At 36.8% G+C, this 22,055-nt stretch overlaps 2 protein-coding genes across 2 annotated transcripts; both read right to left on the bottom strand.

The window, feature by feature from the left end:
- Positions 1–3,519: 3,519 nt before the first annotated feature.
- Positions 3,520–7,378, bottom strand: LOC104608529 (pathogenesis-related thaumatin-like protein 3.5). The gene is made up of 3 exons (XM_010274559.3): positions 7,150–7,378; positions 6,192–6,855; positions 3,520–3,832 (listed from the first exon to the last, which is right to left on the bottom strand). Exons 1-3 carry the CDS (start codon positions 7,208–7,210, stop codon positions 3,700–3,702), a joined length of 858 nt encoding a protein of 285 aa, XP_010272861.1. The 5' UTR covers positions 7,211–7,378; the 3' UTR covers positions 3,520–3,699.
- A 6,500-nt stretch (positions 7,379–13,878) lies between these two features.
- Positions 13,879–18,544, bottom strand: LOC104608528 (ASI1-immunoprecipitated protein 1-like). The gene is made up of 3 exons (XM_010274558.3): positions 18,404–18,544; positions 14,445–14,948; positions 13,879–14,141 (listed from the first exon to the last, which is right to left on the bottom strand). Exons 2-3 carry the CDS (start codon positions 14,889–14,891, stop codon positions 13,992–13,994), a joined length of 597 nt encoding a protein of 198 aa, XP_010272860.1. The 5' UTR covers positions 14,892–14,948; positions 18,404–18,544; the 3' UTR covers positions 13,879–13,991.
- Between the last annotated feature and the right edge of the window lie 3,511 nt (positions 18,545–22,055).

The raw sequence follows: 22,055 nt of genomic DNA, 5'->3' as shown, positions 1-22,055 counted from the left end.
CAAATATATATTTTGATTTTGAATAAAATCAAACCGACCCTTCATGTTTGGGTCGGTTTTGCTCCAGAGTTGGTTGGTTTCGATTTAGTCAATAGGTAAACCGACTAGGTCAGGTCGGTTGAAGAAAATGACTCAAACCAACCTAACTCGACCCATGAACACCCTTAGTGCTTTGGTGACCTCACTCACTGTGACCGAATAGTTGAACTCCTCCACAAAACCATTTTGGTGAACCACTCTTATTCCATCAAAGGAAGACGATGATTTGCAAGATAAACAACCACCACAATAGAAAGACTGAGCAAGACAAGCCAAAACAGATCAACCAGGGGTATGATTCATAAAGACCTTGGGGTATGATTCTGAAACAGATCAACTAGGGATTGGGGAGGAACAAAAAAACTGCTACCACTGATGAAGTGAAAAGGGTTGTGTTCTTTGGAGGAATCCACAACGAGATTATTGTGATGAATTGACGCCATTAGCAATAGACACAACTAAGAGTAAGAGGGGGAGAGTTGAGATAGAGAAGGGAGGAAGGAAAGTGCAAAAAAACTGCCTCGGTCCCATCCTATCGCTAGAACTCTTCCTACGACTCCAATCCAGTCATCCCCATCACTGCTACTCGGGAATGGATCACTGGCTTGCTCATTGCTGCCATTTTCGTTGGACAATACACCAGCTCCACTACCTCCACCCAGACCGGAGTCTATCTATTTATACACCAAAAGTACTAGATCTTAGCCTTGTCGGATTAAAAAAAAAGTCATAAAATAAGGTGGCATTTGATAAATCTGGAAAGTTAAAAAGATATTAAATGTGTCTAAAATCTGAAAAGAGGTATAGTTGCTTTTCTACTTTTTAGAAGATCTGAATCCATGAGTTTATTTGTGTTGGATCAACCTTTTACCATCTGAAATTTATTGATTTTACTATTTTGCCCCTAAAATATACATTTTGAAAATGTTGAATTCAATTTATATTATCTCATAAAAAATAATTTTCAACCTCAAAATAATATTGAAACAATATAAATAAAAAATAAAAAATTACTAATTACTAATTAATAAATGAAATAATTAAAATAAAAAAATAAATAATGATTATAAAAATATTAAAATAATTAATAATTTACAGAAATAAAAATTAAACTACTTTTTAAAAATTAATGAAATAATTAAAAATATTAATTAATAATTAATAAATAACACAAGTAAATTTAATAAAAAATATTAAAATAATTAATAAAAATATTTTATAATTAATAATTAATAAAAACATTATTATTATTCACCGAAGTACCGAACCACCACTACTGCTTGTTGTAGTGGCAGTGGCGGTGGTGGGAAGATAGGGGAGGGAGGGAGAGAGAGGGAGAGAGGGAGAGAGGGAGAGAGGGAGAGAGGGAGAGAGAGAGAAGACAGGGAGAGAGAGAGCCACCCCTGGGGAGAGAGAGAAGACAACGGTGGTGGCAGTGGTGGGAATATAGGGGAGAGAGAGAGAGAGAGAGAGGGAGCGAGCGAGCGAATGAGAGAAGACAGGGAAGGAGAGAGAGAGAGAGAGGGAGGGAGAGAGTGAGAGAAGACTAGAGGGGAGAGAGCTGCCGCTACAACTTGTAGTGGTGGTGGCGGGAATACGGGGGCGAAGAGAGAGAGTAAGAGCGAGAGCGAGAGTGAGAGAGAGAGAGAGCGAGAGAGAGAGAGCAAGTGCGATAGAAGACATGGGGAGAGAAAGCAGCTATTGCAGCGGCGGTGGTAGGAATACAGGGGGCGAAGAGAGAGAGAGAGAGAGAAGATAGGGGGAGAGAACTGTCGCTACAGGTTGCAGCGGCGGTAGCGGGAATACAGGGTGAAGAGCGAGAGCGAGCGAGCGAGCGAGAGAGAGAGAGAGAGAGAGAGAGAGAGAGAGAGAGAAGACAAGAGGAGAAAGAGAACCACCGTCGGAAGTTGCAGCGGCAGTGGCAGGAAGACAGGGCGGAGAGAGAGAGAGAGAGAGAGGTTGAATGTTTTGGTTTTCTGGGTTTGGGGTATCAAGGGTAATTTGGGTCATCTACGAAAAATTGTAAGGATATTTTCGACATTGGGCTGGCTTTGAAACACATCTTAATGCATTAAGAGCCAGACCAAGGTCTGTGATTTTCAGATCTGAAAATTAGTTTCAAACCTAATTTAAGAGGTACAACCAAACAAGGGGTGAGGTATGAAAAGTAGCTTTTTCAGATTCAGACCTCTAAAAAGTGCAATCAAATGGCACCTAAATTAGAACAGAATAATTTGGGCGTTTAGAAAATTTTAAACAATCAAATGAGAAACTTTTTTGAAATCAACTGATGGAACGTTAACCGAGGGGGGGTCTTTGTCTAATGGCCAAAGTTTAGGGGATCTTTGTTGCAAATTAAAATTCAGGGGGTATTTGTCACTGACCCATGGTACAGGACCGTGTAATTACCTAAAATAATGCAAAATAATAATAAACCAATAAAAATTAATAAAAAAAAATTTCAAAAAAAAAGTACCATTAAAATACCAAAAAAATAACAACTTAAATTGTGATTGGATAAACTAGACATAACCCAAACAATAATACTACTTAAATAAGAGCCACTTAATTGAAAATGTTATAGAACTCGATCCATCATCAGTTTTACTTATAAATAAAGCCCGTGCTTCAAAACTGTCCACACTGTTTTTTGCAAACAGCCAAAGCAATTCTCATAATCAAACGCACGGAACCAAAAGACTCCCCATGGTATGTGGCGGATGTCTAGTAAGCTCATGTGCACCTGTTTTTGTCTAACAGCCAAAGTTCAGGGGGTCTTGTTGCAAATTAAAGTTAAGAGGTATCTGTCACTGACCCCATGGTACAGGAGGTCCGTGTAATTACCTAAAATAATACAAAATAATAATAAATCAATAAAAAATAATAAAGAAGTTTTTCAAAAATATTAACATTAAAATACCAAAAAAATATAAAACACAACTTAGACTATGATTAAATAAACCAGACATAACCCAAAAAATAATAATACTTAGTGGGACCACTTAATTGAAAATGTTATAAGCTCGATCCATCATCAATCTTACTTATAAATAAAGCCCGTGCTTCAAAACTGTCCACACTGTTTTTTGCAAACAGCCAAAGCAATTCTCAGAATCAAACCCACGGAACCAAAAGACTCCCCATGGTATGTGACGTATGTCTAGTAAGCTCATGTGCTCCTGTCTCCACCTCTCATTCTCCTACAACGTTTATTATGTAATACCACAAAATAAGGCCGTTAAATTGAACTTAGGACAAATTGGTTGGCATTTGCTGCTTTAATCTTTAATGTTACTTTAATTCAATACCATTGGAACGAGATGCCAAAAGAACAGCCTTCAAAAATTAGCTTTGTTCCTCTAAGGTGGATTAAACTCTCTCTCTCTCTCTCTGTGAAAAAAATGTCTTTTGGTACAACGTACTTAGTAGAAATATCAAATGTATAACTTTAATAAAAAAATAAAAAAGAATGATGAATAATTACCATAAATTTCCATCCATTAGAGAACCTTCTTTTCTTGTAGCTTGTAAAGCAAACTATGGTTATGGATGGAAAACAATTCAAAGAGGAATAAACCACATTGGTATAATAGACCCTTTTGACTCAAAAATAAATAAAATAAAATAATAATAATAATGATCTTATATGTACATTCCTTTTCAAAACATAATCCACAGATTAATCATCGCCGTTACCGCGATTACGGCCCACCATTTTCGAGTGAACGATTTTAAGCTGTCTGATCCACTGCAAACCAGTTTATTGTTGTGGTAGGTGCACACAGTTCGCTTCCTGCAACAAGAGCAAAGGGAATAATTATTTATTTATTTATTTTTCTGAGAAGCCAAAGGGAATAAGTAATTTATAGTGATGGTGGGCGATGATCTCTTACAAGGAATAGAGGTTGTCTTCCATTTGTTTTAGTGGTTTTTGAGGGGATTTCAAGAAAAAAAAATGGCAAAACAGTATTTGTATAACCAACCCCTATAGTGAGATGATGAAGAACAGTAATAATGCCTCATGTCAGCCATGCACCTGAAATGAGAGGTTGGAATGGTTGTGGGGGCATATACACTTGATGGCTCACATAGAGCATTATAATTGATAAACAGCCCCTAGCACATCCATTTTGTGCAACTAAACTGGACCTCATTTCAAAAACTACTAGTGCTGTTAATGAGACTGACCAGACTGACAACTTGACCCAATTTAATCCGAGTTGGCCAATTTTCAACTATTTTCAGTTGGTTTTGGTTTATGCATTATGCTAAATCAAGAAGTCGGGTTGGTTTTGATTTGGTCATGTGTAAATTAACTAAAATTGACCAGATTCAACTATATATATGTCTAGGTGTGTTAATATTTTATATTTTAAATTTAAAAATTTTAATATGGGAAAGTGGAAAAACACTTTTCTATAATCGTATATAAAATGGTTTTCATAATATTAGGGGTGAGCACAGTTTAGATAAAATCAAATAACCGAACCAAAAATTTTGGTTTTGTAAAAGTTCAGTTTCGGTTTCAGTTTTAGGTTTGGAAATCCAGTTAACCAAAGAAAACTGAATTGGCTGAAATTTACTATTTATACATAATATATACTAATATATCTTATCTATAATTATACTATGCTATATTATATTATATATTAATATATATACAATAATATATATATATATATATATATATATATATATATATTGATCGGTCAAAACTCTTCCCATACCATATCTTTTCCGCATCATAGATTTTTCCTAATATATTAATCTATTAATAAATTTCAGTTTTAACCAAAAACCAAACCAAAAATTTGGTTTCAATTATTTTGGTTTTTCATTTAAAACTTCAGTTTTAAAAATTTCAGTTTATTCAGTTTAGCTTTTAACCGAATAAACTAATTGCTCATTGAGATCACATCTCTGCCCCACAGTGCCCCATAGCACATCCCTGCCGTCTATTGGGAATATCTCCCAATGATGACATCATCAGGACTGGTATTATCATTGGGAGATGTTCCCAATACACGACGGGGATGTGCTGTGGGGTGTTGTGGGGTGGAGATGTGAATCCTTGCTCACCCCCACATAGTACCATTTGATATATGATTTTTACCTAGTCAAAACATAGTGAAAACTACTTCTAGGCTGTTTTTTGAACCCTCTGACCAAACCGATAAATTGACCCCAAGTAATAATTTACAGTTGGGTCACTTTTCACTAAAGGTTGGTTGGTTTCGAGTGGCCAACTTCCCAACCTAACCTATTTTGATTGTCCAAACAACCTACAACTGAACTAACCCAACCCATGAATACCCCTAAAAGGCACTTAAAACTAATTTTGGAATGATGATTGATGTATTGAGATAATTTGTCAGGGTAGGTGCCTGAACATTGCCATCAGACATCACTTTGGATCTGTTTCTCACAATCTATTCCCACATCCATCGGAATCGAGATTTGCTTCTCACAGAATGCACCTCACAGCTCCACCTCACCGTGTATGGGAACATCTCTCCATGAATAACAACACAAACTCACAAAATATGAGAGGAGAGAACTCTGTGAGGGGTAGATCCAAACTCCATCCATCCTCACAATGATTGAGAAAATATTCCCAATGCATGAATCGGGATTTGCTCCTCATAAAGCACATCTCACATGGACCTCACAGCCCCATTCCACCATGTATTAGGATTTAGGAACACCTCTTCATAAGTAACAACACAAAAGATGAGAGAATGTTCCCAATACACGATAGGATGGGGCTGAGGTCAGTGTGAGGTGTGCTCAGTGAGGAGCAGATCCAGACTCACGCCTTTTAGTGTCTTGTGGGTATGGATGTGGAAACAGTTTGTGGAGAAGAGATCCGAGCTCGAGAGACATGGCTGCATATCAAACCACAAAGGCCAACCCCAATGGAGAGATGGGGTCTAGGCATGTAGCTCAGTTTAGGCTTTTCAACCTGACCTTAGGCTTGGCTTGACTCTTCTAGTTTGACATATTTTGAAAATTTCAAACCACGGAAGCCCAAATTTGCAAAACATTGAAAAAACAAGAAAATGACTATCAATCCAATCTCATTTAGCATCAAACACTGGCTCATGAAGGTTAATGATTCAACTTCCAAGTGAAAAATCAGTGCAAAATAGTACCTGGATGAACAGAATGAAACAATGTAGTCTGTCCCAGAGCAAGTGAAAATGCTGGTTGGGTCATCATATGCATAACTGTATGCTGCAGGGCATGCTTCCTTGAACTTCTTTGAGTAATATGTAGGCTGGCAGGTCACAGGGTTCCCATAAACACCCTTACAGCAGTACTCATCTGTGCCAAACACATCACATGCACTTCGGCAGGCAACGATCTTCCCATCAGATTTAACGGCGAGTTCGGCCGGGCAATTAGGCCTCAAGTCGCCATCGCAACCGGCAACGCTACAGTTACCCTGACCTTTAACCGGCGTAATAACGACCGGAATGTTGAATCCGTCGACGAGACTAACATCATAAAAATCAGGTGATGCAAGTGTAAACTCGGCAAGTGAGGTAGGGGGTTCGCCTGAGGCTGAGCATTTGAGGGTATTGCCACAGCTACCAGTCAGGCAGCTGCCATTACCATTTTTATCAAAGTTGCAACCGGTTCGGCCCCATATTCGACCGGACCAACCAACCGGGGCAGTGAAGACCATTGACTGACCCGGTTTTAATACAAAACCGCCCCCATTAAAGTTATCACCCGGTGTAATCCCAGGCCAAATTGTTTCTTTGCAGTAGTTGACTATGGTGAAAACTCTTGCTGATTCTGATAGCTTTGCACCTAACCACGAAAATCAGTTGAAATAGAAATTAGTATATATGAGCGCAGGGCTGAGTTTGTTCATGAACCCAGGAAAAAGATTTGAAGAATCAGTGAGTTCAAGAAACAAATTTCATTAAAATAACAGAAACTATTTAAATATAATTGAATCTTTTCCTATCTAAGAAAGAGAAACACCTCCATTACTGCATGAATTTGAAGAAAGCAGCTGACCCAGAAGCCAAAAATAATTAAATGGACAAATCGAATCATGAAGGACCAGAGATTCAAGAGAGAAATAACGGTAGATGTTACCTGATGTAATCACTGTTAAGACTAACAAGACTGTGAGAAGGTCTCTCAGATGTGGAGCCATCTCTCCTCTCTATCTCTGGCTGCTCTTTGCTTGAAGCGGTACTGAGAGAGCTCGGAAGAGTCCAAAGATAAAATAGAAGAAAAGAAAGAAGAATACGTACGTGTGGGGGAGAGAACCAAAGGTCCTGACCGTCCAAAAAGGCTTCCTTGCTTGTCTGAACAGACGATTCCTTCCCTTTCCATTTCCAGTGGTTTCCTTTTCTTCCATTCTTCCTTCTCTAGAGATTTTGTCAATTTTAAAATGGACCCATGTGATGCTTCCACATGTAAATTCAATCAATCAACTTGTCACACAGAAGGGCCTCTAGGCATCTACTAAAAGTATGAGCTTAAGAAATGTCATTGGCCTACAGTACCAGATGTACCAAATGCATTCTCTGATTCTGTCTCTGAGTTTGAGCCAAGATCAGAATCAAACCCAACTTCGATCACTTAAAGAGACTCCAAGATTCCTCGGCGCTTCTCTACGCCAAGTATGCAGAAACAGAACCTGGGGGCTGAATCCTTTGAGAATTGACTTCTCAACCATTAAAAGTTTTAAAAACGAATTATTACTGTGGTTCAAACATAGACTTAGCAAAAGAACTTTCATCTCTGATGTTTTTTTGGCTACGTAATTCTCTACTTTCTGTGCACCAGTTATCGTTGGGCCACTGTGTTAAAGGCAGAAAAGGATTGGTTGCACCCTTTATGCTGATGCGTCTGTGTTTGAACCATTAAGCAGAAATAAGTACTCGGATTATTGGTGATTAAGCTTTATTCAGTGATAATCTCAGCTCAAAGAGTCACAAATGGATTTGGTTACTTCTTTCATACTACTCTTCTGGGTTACTACATATTATTAGGATTCCTATGTGCACAGTGTTTGGTGAGAGGTATCATTGGATGGTTTGGGCTTTCGTTTAACCCCATTAGAGATAAAGGAAAGCTGCTTCTCAACTTTATTCCTTCCCCTCTCAGCTTCTGTGAAATATATTAGATGATAAAGGAATGGCTCAAAAGCTTGTGATATTCATGTAATGGCCAGTCACTTTCTAGGGATTCTAATCTGTCAAACTAGTTCCCTCAGTACAAAGTAATGGATGCCGCCTTCCTATGTTTTTAGTAAAATTTTACTGTAAGTATTGGTTATCCGGTTAGATATCTCCATAAGCTTCTTCTTGGTCGGTCATCCAAACAAATTGTCCAATTTGATGCTGACAATAGCGGTTGCATTCTTTGACCTAACTATCTTCATTTCAAATTGGTTTTGAGATGGAGGATGGGTATTTTTCAACAGGTTTGATTATGAGGCAATTTTCTTCTTCTTCTCCTAATAGAAAAGGTAATAGGCTAATCTATGAGGTTTCATGTTTCATTTTTGTTTAGGGTATGTTTGATTGATAAAAAAAATAAAAAGAGAAATAAAAAGTTTAGGAAAAATGACCATCCAGTCCAGGGTCAGAATTCATAGGCCCAAATTACAGTTAGGGTAGGTGTCAGTTTGGAATTGATGTTTATTCACGGGGGCGTGATTATGAGTACATAGGGTGTGGGATTTTGACGTTTTAAATGTTTATAAATTTGCAGTAGAATTCAGAATTCTGCTTTAGACCTGTCCGTACTTTTCCGAAAATTTTAATAATTTTTTAATGCTTTATTAAGAACTTTTCTTCAAATTTCTGTTTCTCTTATTTTCTATCAAACCAAACACAGCCTTAGGTGCAACTTGGACAGGCTTCGGTTGAAGATATGTTAGAATTCTTCACTCTGTATTTATTATTTGGTGGTTAAAAATACGTAATATGCTTGAAAAAAAAATGGGCTCCACTTTTCTTTTGGTAATAACTGGGTTTCAATTTTGTTAAAGAGAAAACTGACTGTTCATTAACTAGGCAATCTATTTTAATGGCATTCTGTGACCTACCATGCAACCTAAAAGAGGGTATCATGTACAAGGTTTTGCTTTTGGATAACATATGTATGTGTATATCAAATGTGGCTGTACTTACCAAAAAAAAATGTAATTGTGAATCCATCATAGGTGATTTTTTAGCAAACAGGAACCCGTTTGAGAGGGCTTTAACGTTTGGCATTTTATGATCCAAAAAACCTCAGAAAGTCATGAAATCCTGTTTGGTGAAAATCCAAAAAAAGCTGAAAATAGCTTATATAATCTCAAAAATCGACTTTTCGGTGAAGTTATTACCGGTAACTTCTCAGAAATGACTCTGTCAATGCAGCTCAATCACCACAAAAGCCCTCCCAAACAGGCTCCAGATATGCTTACATGAGTGTAGTTCTGGGCTAGGTAACTTACCATGTGGGCGTTGTCATCAGGGATGAGCATGGGCCCAGATGGGCCATGCCAAGCTTAGCAACTATGAGATATGTCCGGGGCCCTGGTTGGGTTCGACTATGATGCCAGAAAGATATGATACCGGAAAAATTTACAGGCAATCAACTGGCATCATAAAGAAAATAACCAATTAGGAGGTATTCATCAAAATTTATCGGGGTACTTTGATTGGTCAAAACTCTTCCGGTATCATGTCTTTTCAGTACCATAGATTTTTCAGAGTACGGATAGACTTATTGCAGAACTCTGATTTCCACTGCAGATCTATAACATTTGGAAAGGTCAGTTACCCCCACCCTATGCACCAATGTCTGCCCGTAAATTGGCATCAATTCCGAGTTAGCATCTACCCCAACTGTAAGCCTATGAATTCTGATCCTGGGCTGAATGGTCATTCTCCCTAGATTTTTCCCTATCTTAACATAAGTAAAAAAAAAAAAGGTTCTTCTTAAGACCATAAAGTAAGTGGAGACACACAATCATCCATATCATTCCCTAAACGGATAAGGGATCTTTTTTTGGTATTCGGTGCCTTGCACCATTAATAACAATTAGGCAATATTTGAATTCGAATCCGATTAGAAAATCCAATATCCGAATTCGATTTGATATCCAACGGATATTGAAAAGTAATATTCAAATTCAAATCCAATAAAATAATTGAATATTCAATTTGTTTCAAATTCGACCAATTAATTATTTTAGGTAATTAATAAATATATAAAATAAATATTTTATTTATGTAAAGTATATGAAGTATATAAGTTATTTATATAATTTAATTATTATATATAAATTATATAAAAGAATTAAATATTTTATATATTATATAAGAATTAAATAATCAACCGAATGCAGATATTTATTGAATCAAATCAGGTCATATCCGAATCCGACCGATTAATAACTTCCCCTTCACCCCTTTTTTTCCTAAAATGCTGATTATAGATTCGTTTCCACATCAACACTGGAACAAACCAGCTAACACACCAACGAGCCAACCCTCAGTGGATAAAGGATTTAAAGAGCCTTCATACAGAATTTATCATATTTGTGTGACGTAGAGAAGACCGATAAATCTAAACTTTTTGCAACTGCACATTTCATTAATCTTTTTGCAATTAATATGGACTATGGAAAGTTTTCAAATTTAACATTAAATTTGTCAAAAGAGGGGCTCTATTATTATTATTATTATTATTATTATTATTATTATTATTATTATTATTTAAATATTAACAATGCTGCTTTATCCCAAATATGGGCCAGGTGTTATGCGTTAGACTTAATTAATGGGTTAGTGGAGGATTAGTGACAGGACATACATAAGGTCCATTGACTATTGTAAGTTTTAAATTTAATATTAAACTTTATTACAAAGAAGGCTTTATTATTTTTATTTATTTTTTTCTTTTTGTGGTGATGCTGTTGCTTTAGCCTCGTAGCGGCCAGGTGCTATATATTAGATCCAGTCAATTGATTAATGGGTTGGTGAGTGGTGATAGGGTGCATGCGGAGTCCATTGGCATATAATGCGAAGAGCTTGTCTTTTCAGTATTTGAAAATGAGCCTCTTCAATACAAGGGATGCCTTATGAGTTATGACCAAATCGACAATGAGTGGATTAAAATAAAGACTCTATTCTAACCAAAATGAAAGGGGGGAATATGTGGGTGGTCATTTTGGGCCTCCAACCAATTTTCTACGTGAAGAGACTCCCTTCTTATTGATTCTTCCTTCCTAATCAACCCAACTATCACTTAACAAAAACAAACAACTCGACTATCAGATCCACTCCCTTTTCTCATTTAAAAATTTTACTTTAAGTTTTTTACATTATATTCTTTTTTGCTTGAGAGTGGATGGTAGAAATGACAACAGGGTGAGTTTAGGCCTTAGGGCAGGGATCATACTTTCCATCTCCGACCTCAATTTTGAAACAAGTCTCTGTCCCATAATTTGATCCCTGCCAGGATAAAAATCGAAAAAGTACAGACAGACTTAATGCAGATTTCTAAATTCTCCTGCAAATCTATAAACATTCAAAATGTCAAAAATCCACACTTTATGCATCCATACCTGTCCGTAAATTGACATCAATTCCGAGCTGACACCTACCCCAACAGTACTTTAAACCTACAAATTCTGACCCTAGGCTGAACTTTAATTCTCCCATAAAAACTACCCTCTATCTCTAATCACCGATGGAAACAGGTTTGGACCCAAATCTTCCTCACTGTCCACCACCTCACAAACACAAACAATGCAATACGCTGACGATACCATATCGTCCATCACGTGGGTACTACCGCAAGCCACAAAGGGTTACCAATGTATCGCAGGTGGAAGGGCATTTTTATAAATTATAATTTGGGTATTTCAAGGTAAATGTAGGAGAAGTGTTGCCAAAAAGGTTATCCATTAATTGTTAAAGACAAAGCTCTTCAAAGAAGTATAGATAAATACAGTGGACTCAGTTCTGTGCATTTCTCATTTTGATTTTAGAAACTGTTACATGTACTAACATATACTGTTGCCAAAAAGGTTATCCATTAATTGCTTCTCTGCAAAATGCATGAAAATTTTCACCGGAGGAAATCAGGTGTTTCTATTTGCTTTATCAATGGCCACCCTGAATCCGTGAATCTGTGTATCTATGATTCTATGATGATGGAGTATTCATTGTTAGAAATCATTTTCTTTTTGTTTTTTTTTTCTTGAATAGAAATCAAAAGGGGCTATCACGTCCCTACAAATCAGACATACAAATAAAAGCTAAATTTCATGGAAGGTCACTGAGATTGAGACTTACTGAACCCTGTTAGAAAAACATTTTCTTTCATTGCTTACTGGCTTTTCATATTTTTGACTCCTGGAACAATTTCCTTTTACTTTCATTGCCTTTAACAAAGATTAGAGACGTTTCTTTCTTGCTAGCATGCCTGATTCTGGAATTCGAGTGGTGATTATGTTCAATGTTGGTTTCTTGTGCTTCTTGGATCATCTCCCTAAGCCATTCTGGAAATACCCCATGTAGGCATGTATTACATTTCGTTTCATAAGTAAGCTCTCAAGGCCTTGGAAGAATTAGCAATAGCACTAATAAGTTTTCTCTTATGTTTTCTCACTTTGTTCATTTATTTCTTTCTTCATTCCATGTGAAGGAAAACTGATGCCTAATCCACTTCACAGATCTAGTAAGAAATCAGTAAATTGACAATCAAAGGAAATAAGGCATGTTACCCAGGGTTGATAAATCGCTTCAGCAAAAGGAATGAAAATAGAACCTGGTAAGTTTGCCAGATTAAAGCACAATCACGTTCTCACAAGTCACAATACATATTCTCATTAAATCAACAGCAAGCAGCCAAGGCCACAGATTACTCATCCTCGGCGCTAGTATGAGCAATTCTGCATCTCCACGCTCCAAGAAACACTTGGATTAGTGGTGGTGATCTCTGACCTAATCACCCAACCTACCGATTTGGAGTTCAGATTTCCTCCTCACACCCACCTCACAGTACGTTGCAGCCACACATAATGAACATCTCCTGTACTTGTATGTTTTCATTGATGGGGAGATGTTCCCGATGCACAGCTGCAAGTGCTCTGAGGTGGGCATGAGGAGTAATCCCGATTCACCCATTTACTTCACAGGCTATATGGGTTAACAGTCCAATTGGATGGAGTATGTTAGTATGGGTTCGGCGATATATGGTGCCTCCGTGCCTAATCCAATCACCCAGCCCATTGGATGCATTATATCTCAACTCACACAGGGGGATGGATGTGGGTTGGGTTAATGTGTGACTGGGCTACACCCATTTAAGCTCTATGCAAATGGTGATAAATAGGTTGGTTGGTTAAATGGGTGGGTTGTAGCTCAACCAATGCTTACACACACACATGCACACCCACAGAACATCCATTCTCAAGACAGCTCCATCTGGTTGCATGGTCCAATACTCCAATGTCCAACATCTTGGGTTGCTGGGTTCATCGGGTCTCTGCCAATCTTGTTCGCATCCAAGCAACCAAGGGAGTCCCAGTTGCAAGGCCTATCTGATCGAATCAGGCAGTCTGATCTGGGTTCTAGAGACACCTAAGAATATGTGTGAATTCATAGAAGCATGATCTATTAATTCAGCATCAAACCAAACCAAAAATTTTGTAGCACCAGTTCTTGCACTCTCTTGGATGGGGAGAGGTCAGTGCATAGTAAGGGCTCCAATAGCACCACGGCCAAACACTTTCAAGTAAACGTCTTATCATCCTTGGAGTGTTAAACGTTTCTATAGTGACCACGCATTAGATATTTGACAGCAAAGTAGTTACAAAACCATGGATTTGCAGCATAAAGTTCTATTGGAATTCTTAAATTGCAAGTTTGTGACAAGTAAGCAACATGTATCAGGTTTTTAATATCAGCATGGTTAAAATACCATCAATTGTTTGGAAGGCTCATATTATATATGCCTGCCAAGCGATCAAAATCATCAGAAGAGATACCGTTTATGATATCATACTTCTTGCAATTTACCTTAAGAACCTCCACTTGTTGATCTGCAAGCTTCTTCTCTTCCTCCAGTTGATACTGTACAAAGAGCAGAATAGATCTAGTATGGGCAATGTTTCAACGCATAATAATTTTGAATGAGAACTTTACTGTAAAGAAGAACGAAAAATTGACAATAACATCCCTGCATAGTGCATAGTAGCTTATTTCTGAGTAAGTGCACCAGTTTTTCATCCAATACGAACGTAAATGAAATAGCATCACTCTTCCTACTTATGTTCATCCAATCAATGCAGTGATGCACTTTAGCTTTTTTAACCAAATGCAAGTAGTATGTCAACATAAGAAAACCAAGAAATACAATGAAACAAATGAGTATACCTTGAGCATTACAGAAGCTTCTGCAGCCTGTTTCCTGATAGCATACTTCAGCTTCCTTGCAACTTTAAAATCTGGATCCTTGGGGTCCACCCATCGGCACTGTATCCTTCGACCAGGCTTTACAGGTAGATCATCAAACATCTCCACTTCAGCTGCACGTGCCCTAACAGGCCTTGGCATCCCAGACATCATGAATGGGCAGTTGGTCATCTCCATGATAATTGATTCAGCCTGCTTTGCACTCGCCATCTCCACCAAGGCACACTGGGGGATGTCCTTCAACTCTATATAGTTTGGGATAAACTGAACATTTACAACTTCTCCAAGCTGCTCTAGTGCGGCCTTTATGACAGATGCAGTGACCTGTGGTGAGAGGTTGTCAATATACACTGTCCTCTTCATCTTCTCCTCAAATTCTGTATATTCATCGTGGGATGGAGTTGCCATTGTAAAGGAGCTAAATGCAAATTCTCCGCAGTATAAGCAGAATAGAAGGATGACTAACTGCAAATATCAACAAAAGGCAAGGCCAAGAAACATAATTAATGCTGAATGGTGTACGTTAAGATCCAAAATATTATATCAGTAATGGAAAAAAAATGCCATTTTCTGATTAACCATCTGTGAACACAGTTTGATGCACTTTAAAATGCCCAAGAAGAAGAACTTCGACAAAATTGGAAAGAAAGAAGTTACTTTACACCATATTTTCTTATTCTTGATTTATGTTTGCAGATTTTTACATGCACCTTAAAGAACTTCAACAAAAATGGAAAGAAAGGAGAGACACACCAATTGTGTTGTCACCAAAAGAGAGAAAGAGGACTATTCAATGCACATACTCCAAGAGTTGTACAAAAACAAACTTCAGTCCAAGCTTCATTCTTCACTAACTCACAAGGGCAACACTTATTTGAGGATTGGAGGATTTGGTTACACAATTTACAAAACTACTTAAAGTGGGACAATATGCCTAAGGGCAGGAAGATCTATTTTGTTGATAGCAAGTTTTGAGCCAAGAGTGTGGTAGTTCAAGCATGGTGCCAACCAGCTGGTTGGTAAGGTCTCCTGCTGGTTGTTGTGGAGACGGGGTCAAATCCCGAAATAAAAAAATAAAAAAAAAAAGGGTGTGGTAGTTCAAGCAGCAAGATGGTATGAGAGGATATGAAGCAAGAATTGAAGATGCAGTTCTCACCCATGAACTCTAAGGAGCAATTCTATCTATAGCTTTGCAAATTGCACCAAGATTCAACTATGGTGGAAGTGGAAGATAACATACTATCACTTTGCAACTCACTCTGATCATGAGTGGAATGGGGATATTATGATAGTCATGTACCATTTAGGATTAAGAAAATAGAATGCATCAAGATTAGTCATGTGCAATTTGTTTTCTGCAGTTGACGCAATTCAAGTTGTTCTTTTTTTCTTTAATTCCACTTTTTATAATTTGTTGATAAAAGAATAAGAATAGGGGGTTTTTATTGCTACCCTTGCCTATGTGCAAGCACCCCTTATAAATTAGGGTAGCCCTTGCTACCTTGCCTATCCATTTCCACCTCTTTTTCTTTCTTTCTTTCCTTTTCAAACAGTTTTCAGATTCACTAGGAATAACCACCCAATACAATTGATCTCTGTTTGTCTACTGTTTAGCCAACACATCCATCAAGTTATTGGCCAGTCTTCAGGTACAACTGAAGTGGGCCCCCTCTCTTGCCAAATAATTTATTTCCCTCAGTGTGTGTGTCTATAGTCTATACAGCCATGGCCCTGGGTTGTTATTGTTCATCCACTCTAGTACTACTTGAGAGTCCCATTCCACCACCAATCTCTAAAGTTAAGAGTTTTCCTCAATTTCAGGCCACCCCACTAGTACTATATATGCAATTGGAGTTGCCTACCAGATTAACGATGATTTGAAGTATACTTTCTATGCGCTCTTTTAGAATGGTGCTTTCAAGCTTACTGGTGCAGTAGCTTCTCCATAAACACAACCAGCATGCATCAATACATTCTATAGGAAATGCAACCAAGTCTAAGGTTAATTTTTAGTGATTCCATTGTAAGGGTTGCAAACACTTTCAGCCAATTTTCCTAATAAGATAGTGGCCCAAAGGGTATAATCTCCCACCATTAGGCAACAAACAATAAAACTAAAGCTCATACACCCCCTGAAATTTTCTCTTTTGAAAGGAGAAAGTTGTTTGGGACAGAGAGGCTAGGTTTTTTTTTTTTTTTTCTATGAGATGCCACCAATTCAGATGTTAGGTGCAATCTTCTTCAAATGATAACTAGAAACTGTTAATAACCAAAAAATAACAAAAAAGAAAAGAAAAGACCAGAACTGTAAGAGAATGACTCAATCTGGCCCAAGAGGACTTCCTTCACTGCAAGTCTGCACTATAGCTTCAGTATAATGGAATCATATTTTAGGAGCTTTTCATGTGAATCGGTGCTTTCCAGAAATATTGGAACAACTCTTAAGGGGCTGGTATCTCCAAGGACTAAGCATAAAAGGAAACTGCTTTGGAACTCTAACCTACAGTGACTATTTGGGACCTATGAAAGAAAGAAACTTGCATATCATTGAGAACAAAGAACGTCTGAAGATGTCTTCTTAAAAAGGTAGTTGGTATGCTAAGATCCTCGCTAGTAATTAAGATTTTACTCAAGGATGTTCCTTTCCACGATGTTTTTTTTATTATGATATTCATTTTGTTACTCTTTGGTACATAGGTCATGTGATCTAGTTGTTTTCTTTTTGGACAGACTGACTCTTTGTACATAGGTTCTGGTGTACATAATCTCATAGTTTTCACAGCAATACAACTACATTTTGCCCTTCTCAAAACCACTACATCAGATGAATTTACATCCTAAGAATCCACTTACATTTTAATTTCAGTAGGGGTGCAATTTGGGCAGGCTTGGGCAGAGCATTTTTTTTAGATTTTGAAATTGCCCAGTCTCAGCACCCATGGTTGATACAAAGAAAAATTTTAAAATCAGGTAACCATGTTGAACCCCTCGTTTTCAGTCAATTAGCTCTCCTCTCGTGTGGAAAGAATAGTGCGCTCTTTTCACCTTTCTTTTGCTCTAAAAATAATAATAAGTTGTCATTCACAGTGAAACTGCAAAGAATGTTTCTGATATGGAAAAGTGCCACAATACTGACTTGTATAGGATCATTCCATGAGGCTAGAACGGAATTCCCTGACCTTACTATATGGTTGTCAATTTCATATAAGAACAGCCAACTTCCAACATCTCTTTGCTTCTTGAACAAATAAGAACAGTCAGTATCAATCCAATTCCTTTCCTTCTTTCTTGTTTCCACTTTAGAGAATAGAACATCTTATAAGCATAACACAAGCAACAACAATGAGGAATTAACCGCTATGGCTTTTACAGAAAAAAAAAACACTATTATTTAGATTCTTCAAAACTACATTGATTAGAACAGCTCATTCAATGCAAAAGTCTCTAGACCCTTAGAAAAATGGGGAGAAAGAAAATACAGTGTGAGGCATTTTAAATTCCATTTTGCAATAAACGAGATAATTCAAGAATAAAAGGGTTTTGGCTCCAGATGCAAAATCTTCCAATAGTTTACCATACTCGACAAAATATGAAATTAACGAAACAAATATATGTTTGGCTGATCCTCCTTCCTCCAACATGCATATATTTACGCTTATTTTCTCTTTCTTCTACTCTGAGCTAGAGATATAACCAAACCCAGAAATGAGTTAAACTTTAGTAATCTAAATCTTTGGTGTTCTTCAAGATTGTGAAGAACCCACTCTGCTTCATAAGGAATTCTATCAGACTTTCCCATCATGATCAATTCCCGAAGGATTTAGAGCGGACACATTCAAACAGACAAGGATTATAAAAGATAATGAAATGGATGATACGGTGATTGAGCAAAAACAAGGAATTCTAAAAACATTACTTACCTTATGAGTTTCGATTTGCTACTTCCTTTCCGGCTTCAGAAACAGAGAGATGAGTATCAGCTGGGGCGGGAAAGGAAAATGTTCGTTTGGCGTTTGGTATTCCCAGTTTCTAATCCATCCAGGGCCCATGTTTAGTACTACACACCCACACAACACAGTTCGATTGGAGGAGAAATCAGCTAGTCTACCTGAAGTAGCGCTGGGCTAAAACCATGAAATCATGGCCTTCAATGCTTTGCTGTGACCCCATTTTACGTGCTTCATCCAATTTAAGGTGGGCCACAGCAATACATCGAGGGCTGTGATTGATTCATGATTCTTGCCCAAAGCTGCTCCAGATGGAGCAGCTGATTTTTAAGCATTTTAATGCGAGACTCCTCTAACTTGCCACGTGTTAAATATTCAAATAAAGTAAACTGCTTTTGCTGCCACAGATTAAAGTAACGTTGTTACGGAACGCAACGCGGAAACCTTCCCTGAATTTTCTGACAATTATATAAACCTTCCTGTGTTGTTTTGGTTATAACAAAAAACTCCCTGCAATTTTGAAAAAATATTCAATTACCTCCCTTCTGTTGGTTTTCTAATAACATAGATAACGAAATTACTAAAATACCATTTTTTACGATAAGGCACCCTACACAATTTTAAATTTACCCTTTGCTATTTTTACTTGACAATTTTATGGGGCGTTCTTTTTTCAGATTTTGAGGAGTTCGGCTTCAGCCAGTACAAGGACTGTTCGAACACCATTCGAACAGCCTTTACAGCCTTGCATCGGAAATATTTCTGCACTTCTGTGCTTTATTTCATGGGAGATATCCCAATGAAAAGTTATAATGGTTGTTCGAATGGGCTTTCCACTAATTGAATCCGGTTTTGATTTTGAGAGGGAGGAAAGTTGGTCAATTGGATTTTGGTTCCCATTGACCAAGAATCCCAGGTAAGTGATACCCATTTCCTAGGTGGGTAAGTAACTTTCCCACCTAGGAGGAAAGTTGACAACACTTGAATGGGACAAAATTGCCATTTTTAATAATAGACTTTTATGACTAAAATGGTTATTGCCTTATTTACATAAAAAATAAAAGAACATGAGTAAATGCACTTACCCGGGTAAGTGTTTCCTAGGAAAAACTTACCCAAGTAATTGCATTTACCCGGGTAAGTAACTTACCGAAAAACGAACTGTCCTTTGAGAGATTTAAGGTGGCATTTAATAAATCTAAAGTTTGATGTCTAAAATGTCAAAAAACTATTAGTCAGGTATGAAATCTAAAAAGTATAGAAATGATTCTTTGCTTTTTAAAGGCTGTCAAAAAATAAGATCATTTGAGTTGGAGCAATTCTCTAACATCTAAAATTATGAAATTTACTATTTTACCCTTAGAAATAGACTATTTGATAATATTATTAATAATAAAAAGAATATTAAATAAAATATTATTTTATTTATAAAAAATATTATGATTTGTTGAAATAAATAATTAGTTATCATTTAATTAATAATAATATTTATTTATTATTTTAACTAATAAATACATATTTTTAATTAATAATAAATATTTATAACAACATTGATTTATTATTATTAAATCATATTAAATAAACTACTATTATTATCATTATTAATAAACATATTATTATTATTATTATTATTAAATAGATGATAGTAATGAGGGCATTAATGTCATTTTATCATGTCTGAAATGTGTGTGGTGTTAGTAAGACATGAAACCAGGTCTTACCACTTCAGATCTGAATTTATGTTTCAAATCCTTTAGGCTGTGTTTGGAAATGATGCAAATAGAGTGTAAATCCCGGTTCAGAGTAAATTTGCGTTATGGTTCACTTTTGTCTGTATTTGACAACATTACATTTATGCATTGACAAATGACAGACCAATACATATTTACATTGATAATTAGATGTAAAAGTACATCAATAAAAAAGAAGTAAATTTGCATTCAAGTGGGCTTTTGATAATTAAAAGGCATATGCTTTATTGGAATTCGTGTTTGCATCCATTATAGATAAAAGTCTGTTTGGTAAGAAGGTAAATTTGTCAGTGCAAAACTAACCCAACTTTGCAATTTATATGGACCATTTTACACTCTACATATTCGCATTCACACTTATTTGCATCGCTTCCAAATGCAGCTTAATGAAAACTAAATCCAAATGCTGGTGGGGTTTGAAAAGCAAAATTTTCATACCTCAGATGTCTAAGAAGTGTTATCAAACGCCACCTAAGTTAAAACACAAACTCTCTACCAATCACCATCCCATAGATGTAGAATAAATAGTCTTTTTTTTTTGCATCTTATCTGCCTTAATCTTCAAGTGGTTTCTTGAGAGTGTAAGCCCAAGAGTTGAAGGCAGAGATAGGAGGGCACATTTAGGAATGAGGATAGATGTTCTGCATATTGTGTGAGTGTTTCCAATAAGGCAATATCTCAAATTTCTTTCTTTCTTTATTGATTAAAAAATCTATTTCATTTTCCTTTGTTTCCTTTTATGGTTTATACTAAACTCCTGAGGTTTGTGGTCTTGATTATAGTGGACTTCATTCAATCTTTGTTAAAGAATTCTCAACTTTTTCAGTTTAAATTGTAATTTTTCACTAAGCGGGCGTTCTTTTTGTGTATTTTGAGACGGGAAAAGTTGGTCATTGGGATTTTGATTCCCATTGACCAAGAAACCCATGTTCATTTTTCAGATTTATGTGGGGACTAATGAAAGTTTATTTTCCTAGGTATCACTTACCCTCCTAGGTGGGTGAATTAACTTTCCCATTTAGGAGAAAGTTTCCAATACTTGGATGGGACAAAAATGCCCCTTTTAATAATGGAATTTTTATGGCTAAGATTGGCATTGTCTTATTTACATGGAAAATAAAAGAACATGAGTAAATGCAGTTACCCAGGTAAGTCTTTCCTGAGAAACACTTACCAAGTTAAGTGCATTTACCTGAGTAGTTGACTTACCTAAAAGCAAATGCATGCAACAAGTTAAATCAACATTCTCTAATTTTTATAGTTGTGGTTCAAATGACAATTTTTTGGAAGACCCTTTTGCATTGGTATATTACTATTTGATTATTCAGAATCAGGTCATATGTGCATATATAAGCAAAACTACAATTAGATGGTGGAGATCACATGTAGACATGAGGTGGCTTTATGCGGGGAAGATGTAGAAACTATTGAGCATTACCTATTTGTGGAGTGCTACACGGGGATGCAAAGATGGTGGAGATGGAGGAAATGCTCTTAGTGGTCAAATTGGTTGATCAGTTTCCATAGGAAAATATGCTCATACAAGGAGATTACCTATTTGTCATCAATCATATGAAGGCAAAACACTCAATTGCTCCATATGCAGCTCACGAATTGGTTGTTTCATGTGGCATATGGGTCTCTGTTGTGTGGTTTGGAAGCACCATTTTCTAAGAAAACAGTGTCTTTTTTTTTGTTTGAAAATGTTGCTGCCAGGTAGGACATTTCCTGGAGCAACAACAACGTTTTCTGTTTGATACCAATGCTCCATGAAACATTTTCATCACTGGTACCTATTATTCAGTGCCATGTCATATCCCTATCACTACCACCTCATGTCCATGTTGGCAACAACAAGCTACAGCTCAAAGAAA

The sequence above is a fragment of the Nelumbo nucifera genome, chromosome 5 (genome assembly GCF_055504915.1).
Source record: "Nelumbo nucifera cultivar China Antique chromosome 5, China Antique-T2T, whole genome shotgun sequence".
Classification (NCBI taxonomy): Eukaryota; Viridiplantae; Streptophyta; class Magnoliopsida; order Proteales; family Nelumbonaceae; genus Nelumbo; species Nelumbo nucifera.
The sequence above is the reverse complement of the archived record's forward strand: the minus strand, read 5'-3'. Positions and strand labels throughout refer to the sequence as shown.